Source organism: Barbus barbus (genome assembly GCF_936440315.1).
Source record: "Barbus barbus genome assembly, chromosome: 15".
NCBI lineage: Eukaryota > Metazoa > Chordata > Actinopteri > Cypriniformes > Cyprinidae > Barbus > Barbus barbus.
In genome coordinates, this window is record NC_136743.1 from 23,172,091 (window position 1) to 23,194,096 (window position 22,006).

At 39.0% G+C, this 22,006-nt stretch overlaps 1 protein-coding gene and 1 pseudogene across 2 annotated transcripts; one reads left to right on the forward strand and one right to left on the reverse strand.

Moving 5' to 3' along the window:
* Nucleotides 1-70: 70 nt before the first annotated feature.
* On the reverse strand, nt 71-15,378 carry LOC306881585 (protein FAM151A-like; annotated as a pseudogene). The gene is made up of 8 exons: nt 15,201-15,378; nt 14,826-14,981; nt 14,439-14,588; nt 14,193-14,352; nt 1,694-1,918; nt 1,485-1,608; nt 792-926; nt 71-728 (listed from the first exon to the last, which is right to left on the reverse strand). The product of its transcript is annotated as a protein FAM151A-like (transcript).
* Nucleotides 15,379-18,258: 2,880 nt separating this feature from the next.
* Nucleotides 18,259-21,193, forward strand: LOC306881586 (tRNA wybutosine-synthesizing protein 3 homolog; the record flags this gene model as incomplete). Its single annotated transcript, XM_079435765.1, has 6 exons — nt 18,259-18,487; nt 18,638-18,672; nt 18,892-18,990; nt 19,079-19,150; nt 19,280-19,413; nt 20,290-21,193. 6 exons carry the CDS (start codon nt 18,259-18,261, stop codon nt 20,300-20,302), a joined length of 582 nt encoding a protein of 193 aa, XP_079291891.1. The 3' UTR covers nt 20,303-21,193.
* Between the last annotated feature and the right edge of the window lie 813 nt (nt 21,194-22,006).

The window sequence follows — 22,006 nt, forward strand, 5'->3', positions numbered from 1 at the left end:
TATCTTGTCCATGAACTAATGAAACCACAGTTTTTGCAATGTCTTTGTCAGTGCTGTATGATTTTGATTTTCAGGCTGACAGATTTGCTATATGTTCTCTGTAAATATTAGGCATGTTGTAGAAGCTCCGCTGTCTGTTCAGTGCTTTGATAGCCATTAAGCTTGCAGTCCAAGTATTGAGGCCTCTGTCCTCTGCCCGATGCTCCAGAGTCATTAAGAAGCGTGATTGTGCATAGATAAGGCTTCTACATCCAGTCACAGTCCTGTACAGGTCTCAGCATGCAGCTGCAGTGAAACATCTTGCCAAACCCCCTGGAAGAGCTGCACCATGTCCTCCACCAACTCTGGTTTGTAGCCTTCATCAAGAACCTCTTTAGGCCAACCTGGAGCCAAGGTCACATATGGAAAGATTTGATCAATGGTTCTCAAGAATTCCTCTCCTGTCACATAGTCTTGGATATAGAAAGCTCCGTGTGCTATGTCCATGTTGACCCAGGTGGGGTGGTGCAGCAGGTCTCTGTCATACGCCTGACGGAGGAGCTCCATTGTGAGGCTCAGCTGACTTTGGGATTTTATTCTTAAATAGATTCCCCACGATTTCTTGGAGGCAAGAATAAGCTCCAGGCAGTCCTGTAGAGGCAGCTCAGGCTGGGATCCCCGAATGATTAGAATGTTTGTTTTACCTACATTAGAAATTACTGGGATCACCAGCATTCCCCCTTGGCAGTCTGCAAAAAATACTTGCATTACTATTTATCATTTTCACATTATCACAGTTGTTAAAATCACACATTCAAGCAGATATAGCAAATAATCTTTATCAGTCACTGTGTTCCACTGGATGTTGAGCCCATCACTGTTCATTGGCCTGAAATAGTCAATTATGTCCCCACCTGGATAGAATCTTCTGGGTCTCTTTCTCAGCTCTGAGAAAAGAAGATGCCTGTGTTACTGATATAAACAATTAGGGATCATTTAACATTATGACCGAAACTGAAAAACGATAAATAAAAGTTGTTCATGTTATGAGCTATAACTGATAAATAAAAACCTATACTATTCTGTTCAAATAAATAAAAACTAAAGCACTAAAAAAAAAAGTGAATAATTTGAAATGTTTCAAGTTCATTTAGGTATAACAACATTACAATGTACAGTGTTAAAAATTTGCTAAAGATTACAGAAGTCACTCAAAAACCAAGTAGCTTTCTGTTGATCAGTACGGTGAATTTGCATGAAAAACAATGCATGAAAAAGACAATGTGAAATCTACATGGGAATTGGTCTTCCTTTGTGCAAAGAGGAAGAACCATTTTGGGTTCATAAAATAAACTTTTGTTGAGCAATTGTACAATTACATGTCCAATATCAAACAACTAAATAATAAAAAAAACTCTAAGGCAGATAACCAATATTGTACCAATATATTGTACATACCTATACACTATGTGAGGTTTAATATGCAAGACCATTCATTCACTTACTTGCAGCTTTTTTGAACTGTGAGAGCACAGGCTCATAGATGTCATAATAGATGCAGAGGGTTGCTGTTGTCTCTGATGAAGCACGGTGGGGTTTTCCTTTCCTTGCCACAGGGTTAAACTGAACCTGTATCATAACCAGTCCAGAACATAGTTATATAAACATAATCAGTTTTTTTTTTTTACTGAAATGACTGAGTTAACTGAGTTACCTTGAAGACTGGCTAAGCAACCAGCTCAGATGTGGCCACCCATTCTTGGCCATCAAAGCATGGACAGGAAAGGTGATTTTCTGAGGGAGGTGTCTTACAATAGAGTACATCTCTTCCACCATACTGCGTGTGTATGTCACATTAGGGAAGATGGACAGATAAAGAACCTTCCATCCTGGAGAGATGGTGACGTCAGGAAATTTCAGCTGAATGAGCTCAAAAAACCTTACAATAAAAAAGTCAGCAAATGAAAAACAACATTAAGCAATCAACAGATCACAAAATTAGTTATATTGTTCAGAATATCATTACAATGCATTACATATTAATTGAATTCCAGACTGTGTTTTGACAAGATTTTGCAGGGCCTCTTCACGTTACACAGTTATGCCAGTAGGTGGCGATAAGTGATTGTCATATGAGTGAGTTAAACCATTTATTAAACCATTCATTCCCTCGATTTGTTTAACCACAGTAATTCATTCAGGAATGAAACAACTGCCTATTTTAATGAGCGAGTCACTGTGTTTTTTGTTTGTTTGTTTGTTTTTTTCATTTAACTCAACTGTTTTATATCGGAATGAATCACAACTACCCGAGCTAACAATTTTTGGTTCCCAAAAAGTTCTGGGAATAATAATTTTTGATTATTAAAATAAAAACTAAAAAATACCTTGTTCATGAATGTTATGTGTACTGTCGGTTCTCTTTTGGTCTTTAAAAAAAAACCCCACCACCACAACAACAACAAAACCCCACAACATTCTGAAAAGAACCTACAGACAACATTTCTAGAATGTTATTGTTTCCCAAAAATAACCAAATGTGAACCATGTGAGAACATTAGGGGAGCGTTCTGAGTTTGCTGAGACATTGAGTGCATTGTTTTATGTAAAATTACCTTTGGTGAAGCAAAAAATATCTATACATAACTGGAAATATTTGGTCTATAATGTAAGTTACTCAACTTCTAGTTTGAATAACTCTTGTACAAAAGCAAGGCACGGTATCATACTTGCATTGCTGCTTGGTCTAAATACCAGGACAGCCTGTTCTCTTTACCTTTTACTGTAACTACACGCATCAACCCCGTTGTAGCATTTGGACCAATCAGACACCCAGTTATTTTTTGTTGGGGGGTGGTGATGGCGCAGTGGATAAGACACATGCCTTTGGTGTGAGAGACCCGGGTTCGAATCCACTGTGAGACACCAATGTGTCCCTGAGCAAGACACTTAACCCCTAGTTGCTCCAGAGGCGTGCGACCTCTGACATATATAGCAATTGTAAGTCGCTTTGGATAAAAGCGTCAGCTAAATGAATAAATGTAAATGTAAATGTTATATTTAACAAATAATCCCTAACACCTCCTCATCCAACCAAAAAGCCAACTATGAGGACCCTTCCCCTGAAATACAGCTAACACCTCCAAAATGCAGAACAGAATGGCAACCAATGCTGATAACACTGGTTTTATTGCTCAAAGGAATGCGGGCAGAGCAACTCTCAATTCAGTTCCCCATAGAAAAGACACATAATGCCAAATAAAAATGGACTCTTCTCTAATTAATTCATAGACATACCTTTTTGTGAATGAACACATCTCCTCAGGTCACTGTGTGTATTATTACTGTTCTTGTTTATTGTCTTCTGCATTGTATACTGTTTTATGCATGCTTATGATAGAACCACTCGTTACATATTAGTGTTCTAAGAATCTTTAGTAGTTTTTGCATCCTAATCGAAACACCCAATCAAATTAAATATGCAAAATACCATGCTCTGAGACAAAGAGTCATAAACTTTTCCTCCAAAAGTGCAAGCCACCATTGGCTCTTTGACCCCCGAGAGGTGTGACTTCCACAGAACTTTAAAGGGCTCACACACAGTTCCGCCTCTCTCTTCTGCAAAATCGAACCAGGTTACGTATGTAACCCAGGTTCCCTGAAGGGAATGAGAGCTGCGTCGGAAGACGCTATGGGAACGCCTTCAGCGTCATTCTGCTCTGAACATCCTATGTCATCAGTCCAATAGAAGGGCGACGCGTCACGGGCGGGGTGACAGGCGGAGGGCCACCGTTGAAAGGCGGAGGTGGCCCATCGAACTGGATGGCGTAACCAATCTCTACCGTCCGCAGGACCCAAAGAGACACGTGTGGCAGGTGCTGCCAGGCTGCCAAGTGATCTACTAAGGGAATCAGTCTCTCGAGACTGACCTCTGGTGTTAGAGAAGCGGCCAGACCGCTGTCTCGACGCGGCGTACCGGGACGAGACGCGTAATCTAGCGGCTGAGGCGAGTTTCTCAGGCCCGCTAACGTCACAGGCGGAGCAACCTGAGAGCAACACTCGCTGGGACCTGCTGTGCCCTGGAACTGCAGGGTTGACAGACAAATCCCCGGAGGACACCGAGGGGAGACGGTCACCGTGTGCCGCGGTGCAAACCGCTCCACCCCAGTAGGGGTCGCCCTCCGTAGTCCTGGGGCTCGCCCGTCAGGAATTCTTTGCCGAGGACCTCCTAGCCGACAAGACATTCCTCAGGTCTGTCTTTGGCTCCGAGGCCCCCGATGCAGAGTGCCGCTGCCCTCGGCTCCGTTGCGGGGGAGCGCGAGAGGCGATGCTCTGTTTCTGCGCAGCCCTGTGTGAGGAGCTGGTATGCGGAGGGGACTGCTCCCGCCCAGCACCCCCAAGAGCGGCGGGGGAGAAACCGCTGAAACGCCTCCGCCTGCTTGCGAGCCTCCTGAAATCTGTTGACGACCGAACTCACAGAGTCGCCAAACAGACCAGAAGGCTGAAGCGGGGCGTCCAAGAGGCAGACCCTGTCTTTCTCCTTTATATCTGACAGGGTCAGCCACAAATGCCTCTCCGCCGCCACCATAGCTGCCATGGAGCGGCCGATGGCACGGGCCGACTACTTGGTGGAGCGGAGGGCAAGATCAACGGTTCTCCTAAGCTCTGAAATATCTTCTGGCCTAAAATCACCGCCCTCGTCTAACTCTCTCAGCAGTTCGGCCTGGTACGCCTGTAACACTGCCATAGTGTGCAGACACGCACCGGCCTGACCTGCTGCTGCATACCCCCTGCCCACTAGGGATGATGTGGTGCGCAGAGGCTTAGTGGGCAGGGTAGGAGCCTTCAGAGCCTTCAGAGCCACCTCTAAAAGCTCCTCATACTGGGGCGGAGGCGGCGAACCCTCATCAACGCTCGCCGTCTCAACCTCCTCGGAGGAAGAGAGACGAAGCGTTGAGTCCTCATCTCGGGAGGAAGGAACTGCTTCCCCGAGAGACAGGACACCAGATCTGGCAGATACGGGAGGAGATAGGGACATGCCCATCTCACTCTCGCCAGCCAGATCAGCCTGTGAGCCCCACGAGTGCAGCCGCCACTCTGCCTCGGCACGAGCGGGACCAGTAATGAAGCGAGGGCAAGGACTAGCACACAATCTGAAGCACGATCCGAAATTGCCCCCTGTTTTCGTCTTGCTTTTTGGCATGTCTTTGCTTCAATAAGGACAGACAACACGAAATAAGACTCACAAACAGAGAAACGGACTGACAACATACAGAGCGCTTGCTGAATGACAGAAAGCTGACGCGGGCTCCGCCGCACGTGCTTATATACGTTCTGGTCGTGACGTCACCCCGCCCGTGACGCGTCGCCCTTCTATTGGACTGATGACATAGGATGTTCAGAGCGGAATGACGCTGAAGGCGTTTCCATAGCGTCTTCCGACGCAGCTCGACGTTCCTGGAAGGGAACTTCTGATTGCTGCCTGTGTGGAGAGACTAACAGAGAGCCTGAGCCGGCACGGGCGCGCCCGGCAGGCCCCAACATATAGAGTCATGTGTGGTATCCCCAGCCTATGGAGATGGCTCTCGACCACAAAGAGTCAGACTAATACCACTAGAGTTCATTTTCACTCAACCGTGGAATTCACCATCATGGAAATGCCCTCAATCAGACATTTCTCTCTCTTCGCTCCCGGCAGTCTTTCCAGCTTCATCTCTGAATTGCGGCCAGCAGTTAAACTGTGTTCCACAGGTCCAGCAGGCCCCATTTTACACCCAGCCATGTGCTTACTCAGGAGAGAGGACTCTCTCAACCTCAAAAGAGTCAAGAACAATCTCTGAGTTTCAAGAGATTGCAAATTCAGCCATCGAACAGAACCATCCAGACCTTATACAGAGGCTTCACAAGACTCTCGTTCCACAGCCAAGTCAAATGCACGTATTGTTCCTTTCACCAGACAGAGGTTTGAGGTTTTTCTACCGTATACGCTTTGAATTAGAGACTGATGGTTCTTTCAGATGGTCAACTCTGGTTTCATTCATCCAGTCTCACTCACCCTTTCCATGTAAGCGTGATTTGTGTGTGTGTGTGTGTATGTATTTGTCTAGACTAGTTATGTGTTAGCGTTTAGTTAATAAAACCCTTGGGCACAAATTACATGAGTTTCTGATTCTGTCATCACTTGTGAATAATGTCCCTTTTATGATTCTGATCTAGCTGCAAGCTATAATGCACAAATATTGTAGGAAATGTATTTTCTGTTGCTCCTCTTAAGGTGAAAAAACATAACCTCAACTCTCAAGCCTTGGCTAGATGACACTATTTGTTTTCTCAGACAGATCTGTAGAAGGGCTGAACGTAAGTTATAAGGATAGATTACAAGTCTCCTATGGAATCCTTAAAGACTCCCTTTCTGCATTTCAGTGTGCTGCTAATGCTGCCCAGCGTAAATATTTCTCAGAGTTGATTTTGTGTAACAGTAGCAGGCTAAATGCCTTATTTTCAATCATTGATTCTGTTCAGTCCCACTATTAATATTTTCAAGAGACGACTGACTCTCTCTGTGAGGATTTTGCGATTTATTTTAATGATAAGATCTCACTTATTAAATCTCTAATGCCTTTGTCAGCCAATACAGCACTTGATGTCCCCTTCTGCTCCTCCACATGGTCTGTCTTTGAGCCTATCACCTTGGACTCCCTTAACTGCCCTCAGGATGTGATTCCCACACATTTTCTTAAGCAAGGCCCTGATTTGTTGTCTGTCATCAACAAATGTCTTCATACTGAAACCGTACCCAACTGTCTTAAACATGCCTTAGTTTTGCCTCATCTTAAATTTTCTTTTTTTTTTTTTTATTCTAAAATTTAAAAAATTGTAGAAACAGCAGTCCTATGCCAACGTCTGTCTTTTCTGAATGATAATTGATAACTATATACATGAGAAATTTCAGTCTGGTTTTAAAGCCCGTCACAGCACCGAATCGGCCCTCTTAAGGGTCATGAATGATATAATTCTCACTTTGGTCTTGCTAGACCTTAGCACTGCATTTGACTTGGTCAATCACAATATTCTCTTATCATGTCTAGAAGCATGCCTTAAGCCTATATTAGACTGCTTGGACAAACTTTGGCTCACAAGTAATTTCTTAAAGGGGTCATCGGATGAAAAATTCACTTTACAAGTTGTTTGAACAAAAATGTGTGTTGGAAGTGTGTGTACACATTCATCCTATAATGATAAAAATCCACCCAGTGTTTTTTTTTTTTTAATCCCTATTTTAATATACTCTTTCTCAAATCAGGTTGTTCTGAGAGTCCTGTCAGAATGACATAGTTCTGTACAGACCACTCCCACGAGAGTTGATTGACAAGACCGTTTTACCTTAGACCAGCCCTGAGTGAGCTGAGAGCTGTTGTGTTAGCTCCGGTGCAGGGGAAGACAAAATTTCTCAGATTAAGCGATTGAAGCAGGGCTGGATTGGTAATCGGGCATACTGGGCATTTTCCTGGTGAGCCGATGCACTTTAGGGGCCGACAGAATGTTTAAAAAAAAAAAAAATGTTTATTATTATTATTTGCCAAGGACCATAACGCAGGGACAGTGAGCAGCCAGTGGCCCATTGCTTTGTCTCCAGTATTGACAGCGTAAACCACCCAATCACAATGCCAGTGTGCTAGACGGAGCGATTAAGTAGCCTATTTTGCTCCGCGAACGCTTCACCGCAGCTTCTTCCTCATCGGCTTTTCCCACATTTTCACAGCAGCTTTATCAAGAACAGGCTTGCTCTGCGATGAGTGACGCGGGCCAAAGAGCCAGGCAGGAGGAGGAGAGCGGTTGAATCGGTTAAGTGCTTCATAGGGACTCGCAACAGAGGCAGGCATCTAACCAATCCTAATGTGTGTGCGCGCCATGAGTGTAGAATACGCAAACACTTTTTAATAAAATGTAAATTTGTCCCCAGCGATTTTTTTTGTCAAGTCAAGTATGTTCATTGAGGTTTCCATGGGCCATCTAGATTTAAATAATAATAAAAAAAAGACACAATATTGCCAAATCTGACATTTTACTCTTATACAAAAATTTTTGAACAGTAAGATTTTTTAATGTTTTTAAAGAATTCTCTTCTGCTCACCAAGCCTGCATGATATGTTCAAGAAACATTTATTATTTATATTATTATTATTATTAGATCAGTGACAAAGATCAGTGTTTATCTGAAATAAAAAGTTTGTGTAACATTATACACTATGCCATGTAAAAGATTGGTGTCAGCATAATTTTATTTTATTTTTTTATTTTATTTTTTATATTTTGTTTTTGGGGGGGGGGGGGGGGGGGGGGGGTTATAGAAATGAATATTTTTATTTAGCAAGGATGCTTTAAAATGATGATAATGACATTTATAATGTTACAAAAGATTTCTATTTCAGATAAATGCTGTTCTTCTGAACTTTCTATTAATCAGAGAAGCCTGAAGAAAAAAAATCTACTCAGCTGTTTTCAACATAATAATAATAATAATAATAATAATAATAAATGTTTTTGAGCAGCAAATCAGAATATTAGAATGATTTCTGAAGGATCATGTGACTGGAGTAATGATGCTGAAAATTCAGCTTTGAAATCCCAGGAATAAATTACATTTTAAAATATATTCAGATAGAAAACATTTATTTTAAATAGTAAAAATATTTCACAATATTACTGCTTTTGCTGTATTTTGGATCAAATAACTGCAGGCTTGGTGAGCAGAAGATATTGTAAAAAACATTAAAAATCTTACTGTTCAAAATCTTTTGACTGGTAGTTTCATATATATATATATATATATACATACATACATACATACACCAGCCACTTTATTAGGTACACCTGTTTCATTGCTTGGTAACACAAATTGCTAATCAGCCAATCACATGGCAGCAACTCAATGCATTTAGGCATCTAGATGCGGTGAAGACAACTTGCTGAAGTTAACCAAGCATCAGAATGGGGAAGAAAGGGGATTTAAGTGACTTTGAACGTGGAATGTTTGTTGGTGCCAGACGGGCTGGTCTGAGTATTTCAAAAACTGCTGATCTACTGTGATTTTCACGCACAACCATCTCTAGGGTTTACAGAGAATGTTCAGAAAAAGAGAAAATATATAGTGAGCGGCAGTTGTGTGGACGAAAATGCCTTGTTGATGTCAGAGGTCAGAGGAGAATGGGCAGACTGGTTAGAGATGATAGAAAGGCAACAGTAACTTAAATAACAACTCGTTACAACCAAGGTATGCAGAATATCATCTCTGAACGCACAACATGTCGAACCCTGAAGCAGATGGGCTACAGCAGCAAAAGACCACACCGTGTGCCACTCCTGTCAGCTAAGAACAGGAAACGGAGGCTACAATTTGCACAGGCTCACCAAAATTGGACAATAGAAGATTGGAAAAAACGTTGCCTGGTATAATGTGTCTCGATTTCTGCTGCGACATTCAGATGGTAGGGTCAGAATTTGGCGTAAAGAACATGAAAGCATGGATCCATGCTGCCTTGTCTCAACGGTTCAGGTTGGTGGTGATGGTGTAATGGTGTGGGGGATATTTTCCTGGCACACTTTGGGTCCCTTAGTACCAATTGAGCATTGTTTAAACGCCACACCCTACCTGAGTATTGTTGCTGACCGTGTCCATCCCTTTTATGACTACAGTGTACCCATCTTCTGATGGCTACTTCCATAATGCACCATGTTACAAAGCTCAAATCATCTCAGACTGGTTTCTTGAACATGACAATGAGTTCACTTTACTCAAATGGCCTCCACAGTCACCAGATCTCAATCCAATAGAGCACCTTTGGGATGTGGTGGAACGGGAGATTTGCATCATGGATGTGCAGTCGACAAATCTGCAGCAACTGCTTGATGCTATCATGTCAATATGGACCAAAATCTCTGAGGAATGTTTCCAACACCTTGTTGAATCTATGCCACGAAGAATTAAGGCAGTTCTGAAGGCAAATTTTATTAGGTACTAGCAAGGTGTACCTAATAAAGTGGCCAGTGAGTGTATATGTATATATATATATATATATATATATATATATATATATATATGAGAATAGTGGTGGTGGTGGGCCGCCTGGACCAAAACATGCCAGGGCCGATTTTTTTTGTCCCAGTCCAGCCCTGGATCGAAGCGTTTAGTTGTTGGATGTCATAATGAATATAGCAGTTGTCAGTTACTCCCGACATCTGAGCCGCTGAAGACGCAGAAGATTAACTTTACTTTTGCTTTGAAGTGAATGCGCTGATCCCCGATCTGCCTAAATGCATCTATGTTCACGTGAATAAGGGTTTTTATGAATCTTTGCAAATCGCCTTTCCAAATAATGTGCAAGTAAGCCAGTTTCGCGTCTGAAGTTTAGTAGTATGCTCCATAGATATATATACCTAGTTGCCTCATTATGGACTGTTATGGGCTGCGATACGTAAGCCATCTGCCATTTTTGGAAAGGTCTGCGAATCTTTGAGCGGATTGACTGTGTACGTCTAGTCTACAACAGAAAGTTATACGCTTGTACAGTGGGTACGGAAAGTATTCAGACCCCCTTAAATTTTTCACTCTTTGTTATATTGCAGCCATTTGCTAAAATCATTTCAGTTCATTTTTTTTCCTCATTAATGTACACACAGCACCCCATATTGACAGAAAAACACAGAATTGTTGACATTTTTGAAAATTTATTAAAAAAGAAAAACTGAAATATCACATGCTCCTAAGTATTCAGACCCTTTGCTGTGACACTCATCGGAGTGTCTATTTACACTAAGTGCAAATAGCCCATCTTGTTGGCAAAGGCTATTTACACTAACTCCGCCCACTACCGTGTGATTGGGTTAGTCAACATTAAAAAAAGAAGCATGTTTAACATCAGTTTCAGTGGTGTAGATGGTATGGCATATGGCGTATGCCCGAGTTCGATCCCACCTTTTGCCAAACATTTTTTTCTCCCTTTTCAAATCTCATATCGCATCAGAAAGGCATTTATTTTCAATAAAAATTAAGGAAATAATCAAAAAGTTTAAAATAAAGTATTGGGTAGGGTTAGGGTAGGTGTAGGGAGGGCTTTATTGTCCCAATAATAAATTTGAATTCAAATTATAATTTACACTCAGTACGTTATTATTGCGTACTGTTTTATAATGTACTACAATACTGAGGTGCAGATAATTGGCACTATTTGCAATAAGAAAATCTTGCTATTTTAACATAGTGTAAATAGAATCTATAGCTATTTGCACTTAGTGTAAATAGAATCCATTGCTATTTGCACTTAGTGTAAATAGCATGTCACTAAAAAATATGCTATTTGCACTTGGTGTAAAAAGCATCTAATTGCTATTTACACTGAGTGTAAAGAGCATCTATCGCTATTTACACTGAGTGTAAATAGCATCTATCGCTATTTGCACTTAGTGTAAATAGAATCCATCGCTATTTACACAGTGTAAATAGCATCTGTCACTAAAAAAATATGCTATTTGCACTTGGTGTAAATAGCATCTATTTGCTATTTACACTGAGTGTAAATAGCATCTATTGCTATTTGCACTTAGTGTTATTTGCACTTAGTGTAAATAGCATCTGTCACTAAAAAAATATGCTATTTGCACTTGGTGTAAATAGCATCTATTAGTGCAAATAGCCGCTGCCTATATTTAACTCAGGTGCTGTCCATTTCTTCGGATCATCCTTGAGATTGTTCTACACCTTCATTTGAGTCCAGTTGTGTTTGATTATACTGACTGGACTTGATTAGGAAAGCCACACACCTGTCCATATAAGACCTTACAGCTCACAGTGCATGTCAGAGCAAATGAGAATCATGAGGTCAAAGGAACTGCCTGAAAAGCTCAGAGACAGAATTGTGGCAAGGCACAGATCTGGCCAAGGTTAAAAAAAAATTTCTGCTGTACTTAAGGTTCCTAAGAGCACAGTGGCATCCATAATCCTTAAATGGATGACGTTTGGGACGACCAGAACCCTTCTTAGAGCTGGCCATCCGGCCAAACTGAGCTATCGGGGGAGAAGAGCCTTGGTGAGAGAGGTAAAGAAGAACCCAAAGATCATTGTGGCTGACCTCCAGAGATGCAGTCGGGAGATGGGAGAAAGTTGTAGAAAGTCAACCATCACTGCAGCCCTCCACCAGTTGGGGCTTTATGGCAGAGTGGCCCGACGGAAGCCTCTCCTCAGTGCAAGACACAAAAAAACACCTGAAGGACCACAAGATGATGAGAAATAAGATTCTCTGGTCTGATGAGACAAAGATAGAACTTTTTGGCCTTAATTCTAAGCGGTATGTGTGGAGAAAACCAGGCACTGCTCATCACCTGTCCAATACAGTCCCAACAGTGAAGCATGGTGGTGGCAGCATCATGCTGTGGGGGTGTTTTTCAGCTGCAGGGACAGGACGACTGGTTGCAATCGAAGGAAAGATGAATGTGGCCAAGTACAGGGATATCCTGGACGAAAACCTTCTCCAGAGTGCTCAGGACCTCAGACTGGGCCGAAGGTTTACCTTCCAACAAGACAATGACCCTAAGCACACAGCTAAAATAACGAAGGAGTGGCTTCACAACAACTCCGTGACTGTTCTTGAATGGCCCAGCCAGAGCCCTGACTTAAACCCAATTGAGCATCGGAGAGACCTAAAAATGTCTGTCCACCAACGTTTACCATCCAACCTGACAGAACTGGAGAGGATCTGCAAGGAGGAATGGCAGAGGATCCCCAAATCCAGGTGTGAAAAACTTGTTGCATCTTTCCCAAAAACACTCATGGCTGTATTAGATCAAAAGGGTGCTTCTACTAAATACTGAGCAAAGGGTCTGAATACTTAGGACCATGTGATATTTCAGTTTTTCTTTTTTAATAAATCTCCAAAAATGTCAACAATTCTATGTTTTTCTGTCAATATGGGGTGCTGTGTGTACATTAATGAGGAAAAAAAATGAACTTAAATGATTTTAGCAAATGGCTGCAATATAACAAAGAGTGAAAAATTTAAGGGGGTCTGAATACTTTCCGTACCCACTGTATATCTTTGAATATTCATTGATTATTATGGTGAATGCAAGATGGCTGCCACGTCAATGTATGTGGAGCGTTCGAATAGGGTATCTACACATACTGTTTCTATGGTCTGCTCGTCACTCCACTGAAGAGAGGGGCGGAGTCAGCAGAGCTCACTAGGATTTAAAGAAACATGGACTAGATCAGCGTGCTGAAAACAGAGCTGATTTTGACAGGGTAAAGAAGGTGTTTTTTTACACTATCATTGAGAAAATTTAACCAAAGTATGTTACAGACCTTTCATTAAGACCCTAAAGAATCATATCAGCTTGTGTAAAATGGGCATCTGATGACCCCTTTAAATCTTAATGAGAGTAAGACTGAAATTATCTTGTTAGATTCAAATGATCGCAGCATTCATGACTTTGATCTTGATACTCTGTTACCATACAGTACCACCTGTGTTCAGAATCTGGGGGTTTTGCTTGATAACAGTCTTAAATTTGAGAAGCGGATATGTGCTGTGGTTAGGTCTTGTTTCTATCATCTTCATCTTTTAGTAAAGATTAAGCCCTTTTTGTCTGCTAAGAACTTTGAAACTGTCCTGCATGCATTTGTACCATCCCGATTAGACTATTGTAACTCTTTGTATATTGGTGCCCCTCAGACATGTGTCACATGCTTGCAGTTAGTTAAAAATGCTGCAGCTCGGCTCCTCAAAGGAAAGCGTAAAAGTGAACACATCACACCGGTTCTGATTTCACTTCATTGGCTACCGGTCAAATGCAGAATTGACAAAGTTTTGTTATTTGTTTTTAAGTCCTTGAGGAACCAGGCACCACAGTACCTATACAAACTACTACAGCTGCCCTCACAAGAAAGATCGCTCAGATCTGGGTATTCTGATCTACTATATGTTCCTAGAAGAACTAGACTTAAAAACAGAGGTGATTGCCCTTTTGCGGTCATCGGCCCCAAGTTATGGAATAGCCTTCCAGCTTACATCAGATCCGCCCGAACCCTGTCAATCTTTAAATCCACCTTGAAGAACTTGATAAACTTGTATCGTATTGTATTGTATTAAGAGCCACTTGCCAAAATTGAAGGTTATCCATATTTTACTATTAAAATTAGATATTTACTATTATCTTACTCTGAAGCATTAATTACTGGCCAGAAAACAGGGACATTAGGACCATGAAGAATACCTGCATTTATCCACACTGTGTGGTTGATCCCCATTTGTTTTTTTACCCTCAACAGATCCAGTGAGGGTTCCACAGCACTGATACTTTTAAAATCCAGCTTTATCCCTAAAAAAGAATACACACAAAGCAATGTTCATGATGTCTTCTGTATATAAAAGCAGATGTTCCAGGTACAGTTGCAATTTGTTCACCTTTCTTTGATTTGAGTACAGCATCCAGCCACTCATCCAGAGTGTTGTCACTGTATATGTCCGATGGATGGGACATGATGGGTATATTGGTTTCATTAGCTGTCTTATAACCTTTGACATTTATATCAGCCTCTAGGATCATGACATCATCTGTAATGTATTCATGTTAAATTAGGTTTTTTAAGGTATTTAAATTTAAGGTATTTCCTTACATAACATATGTAATATTATATCATATGTTATCAGAGCTCTTAACATAAATTGTGTGATCTCTTATCTAACACAATGCATATCACAGGAACAAGTTTATTATGCAACTGGTAATTGAATTGATTGAAGCGCAACCTTGAACAAAGGTGTTAAGATAAAACAAAAGATCACTCTTACAGTTCAAGGCCTGGTTCATCTCAGATTTATTGTTGGCTGCGTAATACCATGTTGCATAAAGACTATCTTTCTCCTGAATTTCTCCAGTTTGGAGAAGAAAGTCAAGCATGTCTCCATCAGATGCGAAAGGCTCCATTTCCATATTGACTGAAGCATCTGAGATCATGCGCAAGCAGTATCCAAATTGAACAACATTTAACGGGACAAATCAGTATTTTTTTATTTTTATTTACTCTGACATTCATATTGCATACAATTTCATAATTATGTACCTGAGCAATGGTGCTGCATATGGAAAATTCTGAACTCTGTATCAAGCAATATTTAATGGCATACAGTTTATTGTAACAGATTCAAAAACATGAATCTCCATACCTGATTTTGTGATCACAAATACTGAAGTTAAAGTAATGATGAGAAGAAGTGCAATCAGTTCGATAACAACACATAAAATGATGAACTTTTCTCTTGTAAAGATCCCCAGAAATGTTTTTGGTTCTTTTCTTTCTTCTTCCTCCTCACTGTTGCAGTTCTTTTCATCATTTTGTTCCATTATTTTGCAATATCAAATATCTAAATGTTCACTCAACGAGTCGTTGCATCAATGTGCAGCTGCACAATGACTCTGTTTTCTCTGAGGTCCAAACTGCCTTTTATCTGCAGACCATAAAATGGTGAGATAGGCCGCACTTTGTATTCTTACTGTCTTTTTTGCACCTCTATACAAATATTAAACAACAATCTCCTCACACATATTTGTAACAGAAAACAAGGAGATTTTCCATATCTGTGACCTTGCAGACAAAAATACTTGCTTGTATGACACATATAATATTACATATTAATTACATATGAACTGTACATAAAAAAATATACTCTTTAAAAAGGTGCAAATAAAACAAAGATTATTTGAGTATGTTTAAAAAGAAAATGCTACCTTTCTACTTTAAAATTTGATGTTTACCTCAGTATTACTTGCTGTTTCTTTTACAACTCTTTGTGAAATGTACTAGCAATTTCTGAGTGAAAATTGTTTAAAAGTAAATCCTACACATTTCTTTTTGTGTATAATAAAATGCAAATAACTTAAAACAAAATTACACATTATTAAAAGTCCAATATTTATCAAACATTTATCAAATGAACTAAGCTGTGCATGTTATCTGTTACATGTCACAGATCGGCCAGGCTCTCCTCTCCGCCAATCACAACGTTCAGCATCACCTGAGTTCTGATCACGCTCACCTGCACCTCATCACCGCAGCAATCACCCACAGTACTTAAGCACACACTCCATTCACTCCAGCGTCCGATCTCGTACACAACGCTACTTACCTCCTGTGTCTTCCTCCTGTGTGTTCCTCTCCTGCCAGATTGGGCGTCTCCGTGATCAGTGTGCTCCAGGAATCTCCCCGTACTGTCTGCATCCAATACCTGTGGAAGAAAGGACCAAGCTCATTAGACCAGTCACCTTCATCTAACAAGCCTTCCTTGTCCAGCCACTCACCTCCAGTCACCTCTGCACTACCGTGGTTACTCACCTGTTCAAATAAACACCAACTCTCTGTTACTAACATCTGTGTCCGGGGTTTATGTTACATTACATTATCTGTAAGGAATAACGTTATCTGATTTTCTTATCAAGTGCTGTTTGTGGCCTGTTGGTTGTTTTTTCAGGTAAAATGAGTCTTAACTTCCTCTTTGGTGAGCCCTCAGCTGAAGATACATATTCTTGGATGACAGGTGCACCAGAGCTAATCAGGTCTGAGCTGCTGGACCGATCCACCACATCCTGCGGTTCTATGCAGATGTTTTAAAGTCCTTCATCCTCCTTTCCTTTTTGTGTCTATCAGCCATTGTGGTGAGGACATGTTCCTCAGTCCCAGCTAGATCAAAAGTAACACTTCTTTGAGAATCTAACTTAAAGCCCAGCTCAGTAGCTTGACTTTCACCATGTCTCCCAGCATTTGACTTGCCATAACCCAAGTTGTCTAGCATGGCATTGTAAATTTGTGCTCAGTTTTGAACTGTGTTCTGTGAGTTGTAAATGTAAAGTTCTGGTTATTACTCCCAGCTTGTTTGTATTCATAATTCTGATGACAGTGCAGACAGCTGATGGTTTGGTAAATCTGTTGAGCACCAACTTCCTCAGCCTGGTGCTTTAACAGTGAGTGATTTCCTTGAGTTATTTCATTGTGGATTTGGTCTGGGGGTCTGAATGTGCCTCTCTGGAGGGCCGAGAAATGATTACTGAGGGCCAGCTGCCGTATTCTGACAGCTGAGATGTCGTTTGAACCCCCACGATGTTGGGAATAAGTAACCTGACTGCCCAGATAGCTGTTTGGAATGTCTGCCCCGCTCTTATTATATCTTTGTCCACTTATCTCTGTGAATAAAACAGAGAAATAATTTAAAACAGACATTTGAGAACGTGCTTAGAGGTATAAAACAACTAAATAAACTAGATGTCACTGGAATTGAAGAAATGGAAGGTGTTGCTATGCAGTTAATAGTTGGTTGTTTACAAAAGAGTAGTTTTAAATACTGATATAGATTTATATAATAACTTAGCAATATAGATTGCTATATGTAATAAGTTACAATTGACTATAACTGTACTATAACAAAACAAAAAAATTATAATAAATTAAAACTAAACATAAATATGACAAACATATTTATAATAATGTATACAAATGACATTGATGTAATAAATACTGGTTTTAAACATTCAATTGTTCTATTTTATGTTTTCTTCCTAAAAGAATATTCTTATTGGTAGATTATAAAATATATAATTTTATTAATTTGCATCAACTTTCATGGGAGAAAACTAAACTCAATTCATAACTTGAATGAGGAATGTCAAGAATTTTTTATTTTTTTTTCCAGACCCACCTGCTTCTGACCAGGATTTGGCACAGGCAGGTCTGTGCAGAGTTTTAAAACGGAAGGGGCTCCAAACTCTGACACCTCTGGCTCTCATTAATTTAGATGTGGTCATAGTAGCCTCTGCAAAACAAGTGGATTGAAAAGGAAGGTTGAAGTTTGACTGGTTTCTGCACTGTTGAAAAAATAACAATCAATAAATTAGGACATCTGAATCGAAATGATCTAACTATGTAGTGCACAATCGCTACACAGCGTCGCTTTCTAAAGAAAATAGCACGGCATAGGATACATTACATTACTTTGTTCACCTGCCTCGCAGGTCGCAGCTCCCTACAGTTCTTCACTTCTGTATGAAATGAATCTGGGCACATCCCGGCCACCGTACTCGACCGTGCTCTCAAAACGTCAAACATTAGATGACCTGTGCGTTACAGCAAATCTAGCAAACAAACTAATATTTAAAAATCTGATTGTTTGCTTAATGATATTATTCCAGAGTTCGGCAAAAACTAGTTGTATAATTCATTAGCCGTATTTAAACATGGCCGGCGATACGTTTGAGTCATGGAAGAATCAGTGTCTTAATAAGTGTGATTTCAGTAAGAAGGGCAGTGTGGATGGCGAGATTTCTCATATCGTCTCCTTTATCAACAGCCACGATCAGTATTTCACGACAAGCTCTTGCTCCGGAAGAATCATCCTTTTTGACGGGGTAAGAATGAGAAGTTATGTCTATAATTTGTCACCAGTATGGTTTTCTAAAGACACTCGTATTTAAAGAAGATATTTCGAAGAATATGGGTAAGTTAACGAAACAGTTGCTGGCCCTCATTGATATCCATAATATATATATGTGTATATATTTATATTTAACCACTTTCATTACACACATTCTTCAAAATGCCTTCTTTTGCGTTCAGCAGAAGGACAAAAGTTACAAGTTGGGAACTTGACTGTGAGTAAATGATGACAGAATTTAAATTTTTTGGTTAACTATGCCTTTGAAGGTTTGGACACACTGACTGATTCTTTAATAAAAGAAACTGCTCCTGGTTATTTGTTACCCATCAGAAGTGCCAAAGTGAAGATGTGTTGAGAAATTCAGCACTGAAGACATTTTACAAATATACAGAAATAATCAACCTTGATAAAGCTTTGTGTGTTTCTGAAACAGCTTACAAGTCTGGAGAAGTCTGTTGGAAATGCTACTTTGAAGTTTGAGCCTTTTGTCCTTCACGTTCAGTGTAAAAAGATTGAAGATGCACAGCTACTGGTGTCATATTGAATTATAATGAAACTGACCATGGAGGTTGTTTAAAGGGGAGCAAATAATAACTTGCTTTTTATGGTTTGTTCCTTAACATACTGTTGCAGTAAACTCAGGCTTTAGGAATTCTGGTATAACTGTGGGAAGGAAAGGCAAGATCGTCATGGTATGATACACATTGTGCTTTTTTTCAACATTAAAGATACATCAGTGATTTTCTGGGGTCTGAAATAACTTGTATTCGTCTTTGAAATTTTATTCATATTTATTATTATTATTATTATTTTTTTAATAGGCAGTACGCAGCACACATTGTCTTGAGGTTCCTATCAGCCACAGGGGAACTGTCCTCATCACTGACCAATATCTTGATTTCCTTGTCAGAATTTCTAACCAGAAGATGGAAGAAAATCTTAAAAGAATAGAGAGGTATATTGTAAGCAGAGTTTCCTGTGTTTATATACAGTGGGAATTAAAAGTCTTTTTTAATAAAAATGATGGAATTTAATTGATTAGAGAAGTTGAATTGAAAATTTTAAAAGAATGTCTCAAAGGGCATCAGTAGGCTGCAATGGAAACAAAAACATTTGATCTGAACCAGTATTATTTTAGCATCGAGTTACTATTATAGTTTTATTCATATTTTGAATGACTTTTTGTATTTTTAATTTGGAGTTTTTACATTTTACAATATTAATTATATTTCAAATTTTAGTAAATTTGTTGTATGTTTTTGTCATTTGTATTTTCAATAAAAAATAATATAATTAATTTAAATAAATTAAGTAAATATTGTTTTTTTCTCTATAATGTATAATTTGTGTTAATTTTTATTTCAGTTTTAGTTATTTTAATACACCAAATTTAACTAAATGTTGGCTTGGCAACTAGTTGAAAAAGGTTTTGAAGTTTTACTTTAGTTAAAGTGTATTCTATTTCACATAGTATTTTTTTTTAATGCTTTTAGTTTTAATTAGCTATAATAACCCTGATGTGTACAAATCAGTTCACATGAAAAAATGTCACAAATTTAATTGTATGTAATGAATCATATGTAATGTAATGTAATGAATCTTAATTTAAAAAAATAATAATATTAGATTTTTAACTTTGAACATATCTTTTTAAGTTTTATCTTAAGTCCCAACATACATTTTATTACCACGTCCACATTTAGTTTTACATCCCACCTATAATTGCTCATTTTATTTGCAATATTAAAACAATTTAATTCACACTGTATTTTAAGTATTTTAATATGATAGTTATGGCATAATTAAATGTATTACATTTTATTTTCAATAGATTCTATGAGTGATTACAAACTGCCCTACAACCTCAAGAACAGAAATGCATTTTAAAGAAAGCAGCCGACAAGAAACCTATTTACAGACGGAGAAGGACACAGGATGATTCTGTGACAGACTGTTGCCAGAGCGTCAACGATCATAATGTGAAGAGGAAACTGTCTGTGATCTACTGTTTTTATGATAATCTTCCTTTACATCATATGATCATCATTCTCTGAGGTTTCTGAACAGTGCACAATTACCCAAGGCTGTGTTTAACACCCATGCACATTAGACATGCCTCACATTATCATTTCATGTAAACATAAACTTATTTTTTATAATGACCGATTTAAATTAAAACGGTCTCAAACCCACTTCCTTAAAGTAACCTTTTTGATAAGAGGTGTCTGCTTCCGAAATATCTCTATTTCATATTCCTCATTATTTTGTGGAGACTTGGTGAATCTGTTTTAGCTTAACATGCTGTTAATTCAAATGCTGTAAACCTTAATGTTTTTTTACATGCAGAAGAAAGATACTGTTCAGCATTGTTCCTGATGTAGAAATCGACCATGTCATCATCTCTGACAAGCAATTTGTCAGACGTCATTGTGAAAACGCTGTGTGGTTAGGACATCTCCTCTGGATTAGAACGCATTACTGTTGGGGTCTAGTCTTGCAACGCCTCATTTCGGTGACATGGCTCATAACTACATCTGCTTCATTTTGCTTTTGATTTCTCATTTTCATCAGACATAATTAAAGAATAAATAATTCAGTTGTAGTGATCAGTAAAACCTCTTCCAGCTCTAATAAAAGTATTTTTATATATAAAAAAAAGCATTGTTTTTCATATAAAATGTTTAATGTTAAAAGATAACTCAATGGACAAATAAAGGTTATTCAGCTACATTTCCACACGTGAAAACATCTCATGACATGAAAAATATTTGTTTTCCAATTAAACTAATAATGAATTTGTCTGGAATGTGGTCAGAGCTGTCAGACAGACAGTAATCTGAATGAATGTGTACAGCAGTGCACCAGTAGATGGGGTAAATGCACTTTGAAAGACATCGGTAACTATTGTTCTTGAGAGAACAACTGTGCTGGTTCTATGGCTCATTTATCTCTGCTTGGGACTATGCTGGGACCAGAATTACATTCCAGAATATTAAACTTTTAAGAAAATGGCTCATTAATGCTTTCTTAAAATGCATTCATTAGACAGTTTAAATCAAAATGCATTATATTTTAAACTCAAAAGTGTAATAATAATAAAAAAAAAGTAAAACAAAAAGTGATTATCTATTTAAAATAAATACTATTCTTTGGAACTTTCTCTTCATCAAAAAGTCTTTCCACAAAAATATTTAGTACAACCTTCAAAAATTATAATAAGAAATGTTTCTTGAGCACCAAATCAGACTCAAAGTTAGAATGATTTCTGAAGGATTATGCCATCACAGGAATACATTACAATTTAAAATAGATCAAAATATAAATGAGTTATTTTAAATAGTAACGTTTCACAATATTGTTTTCAACATTTTTTTTATTATATGCAGCCCCCCTGTAAAAAGTGATAAGCTGACTTGATTTGAAAAATTTGAGGAAACCCGTTGCCTTAAAATTATTAAGTAAATAATAATAATAAAAAAATAAGTTAAGTGAATTGTCAAGTTATCTTATCACTTTTTACAACTTATATGCCACCCCAACTTAATGGC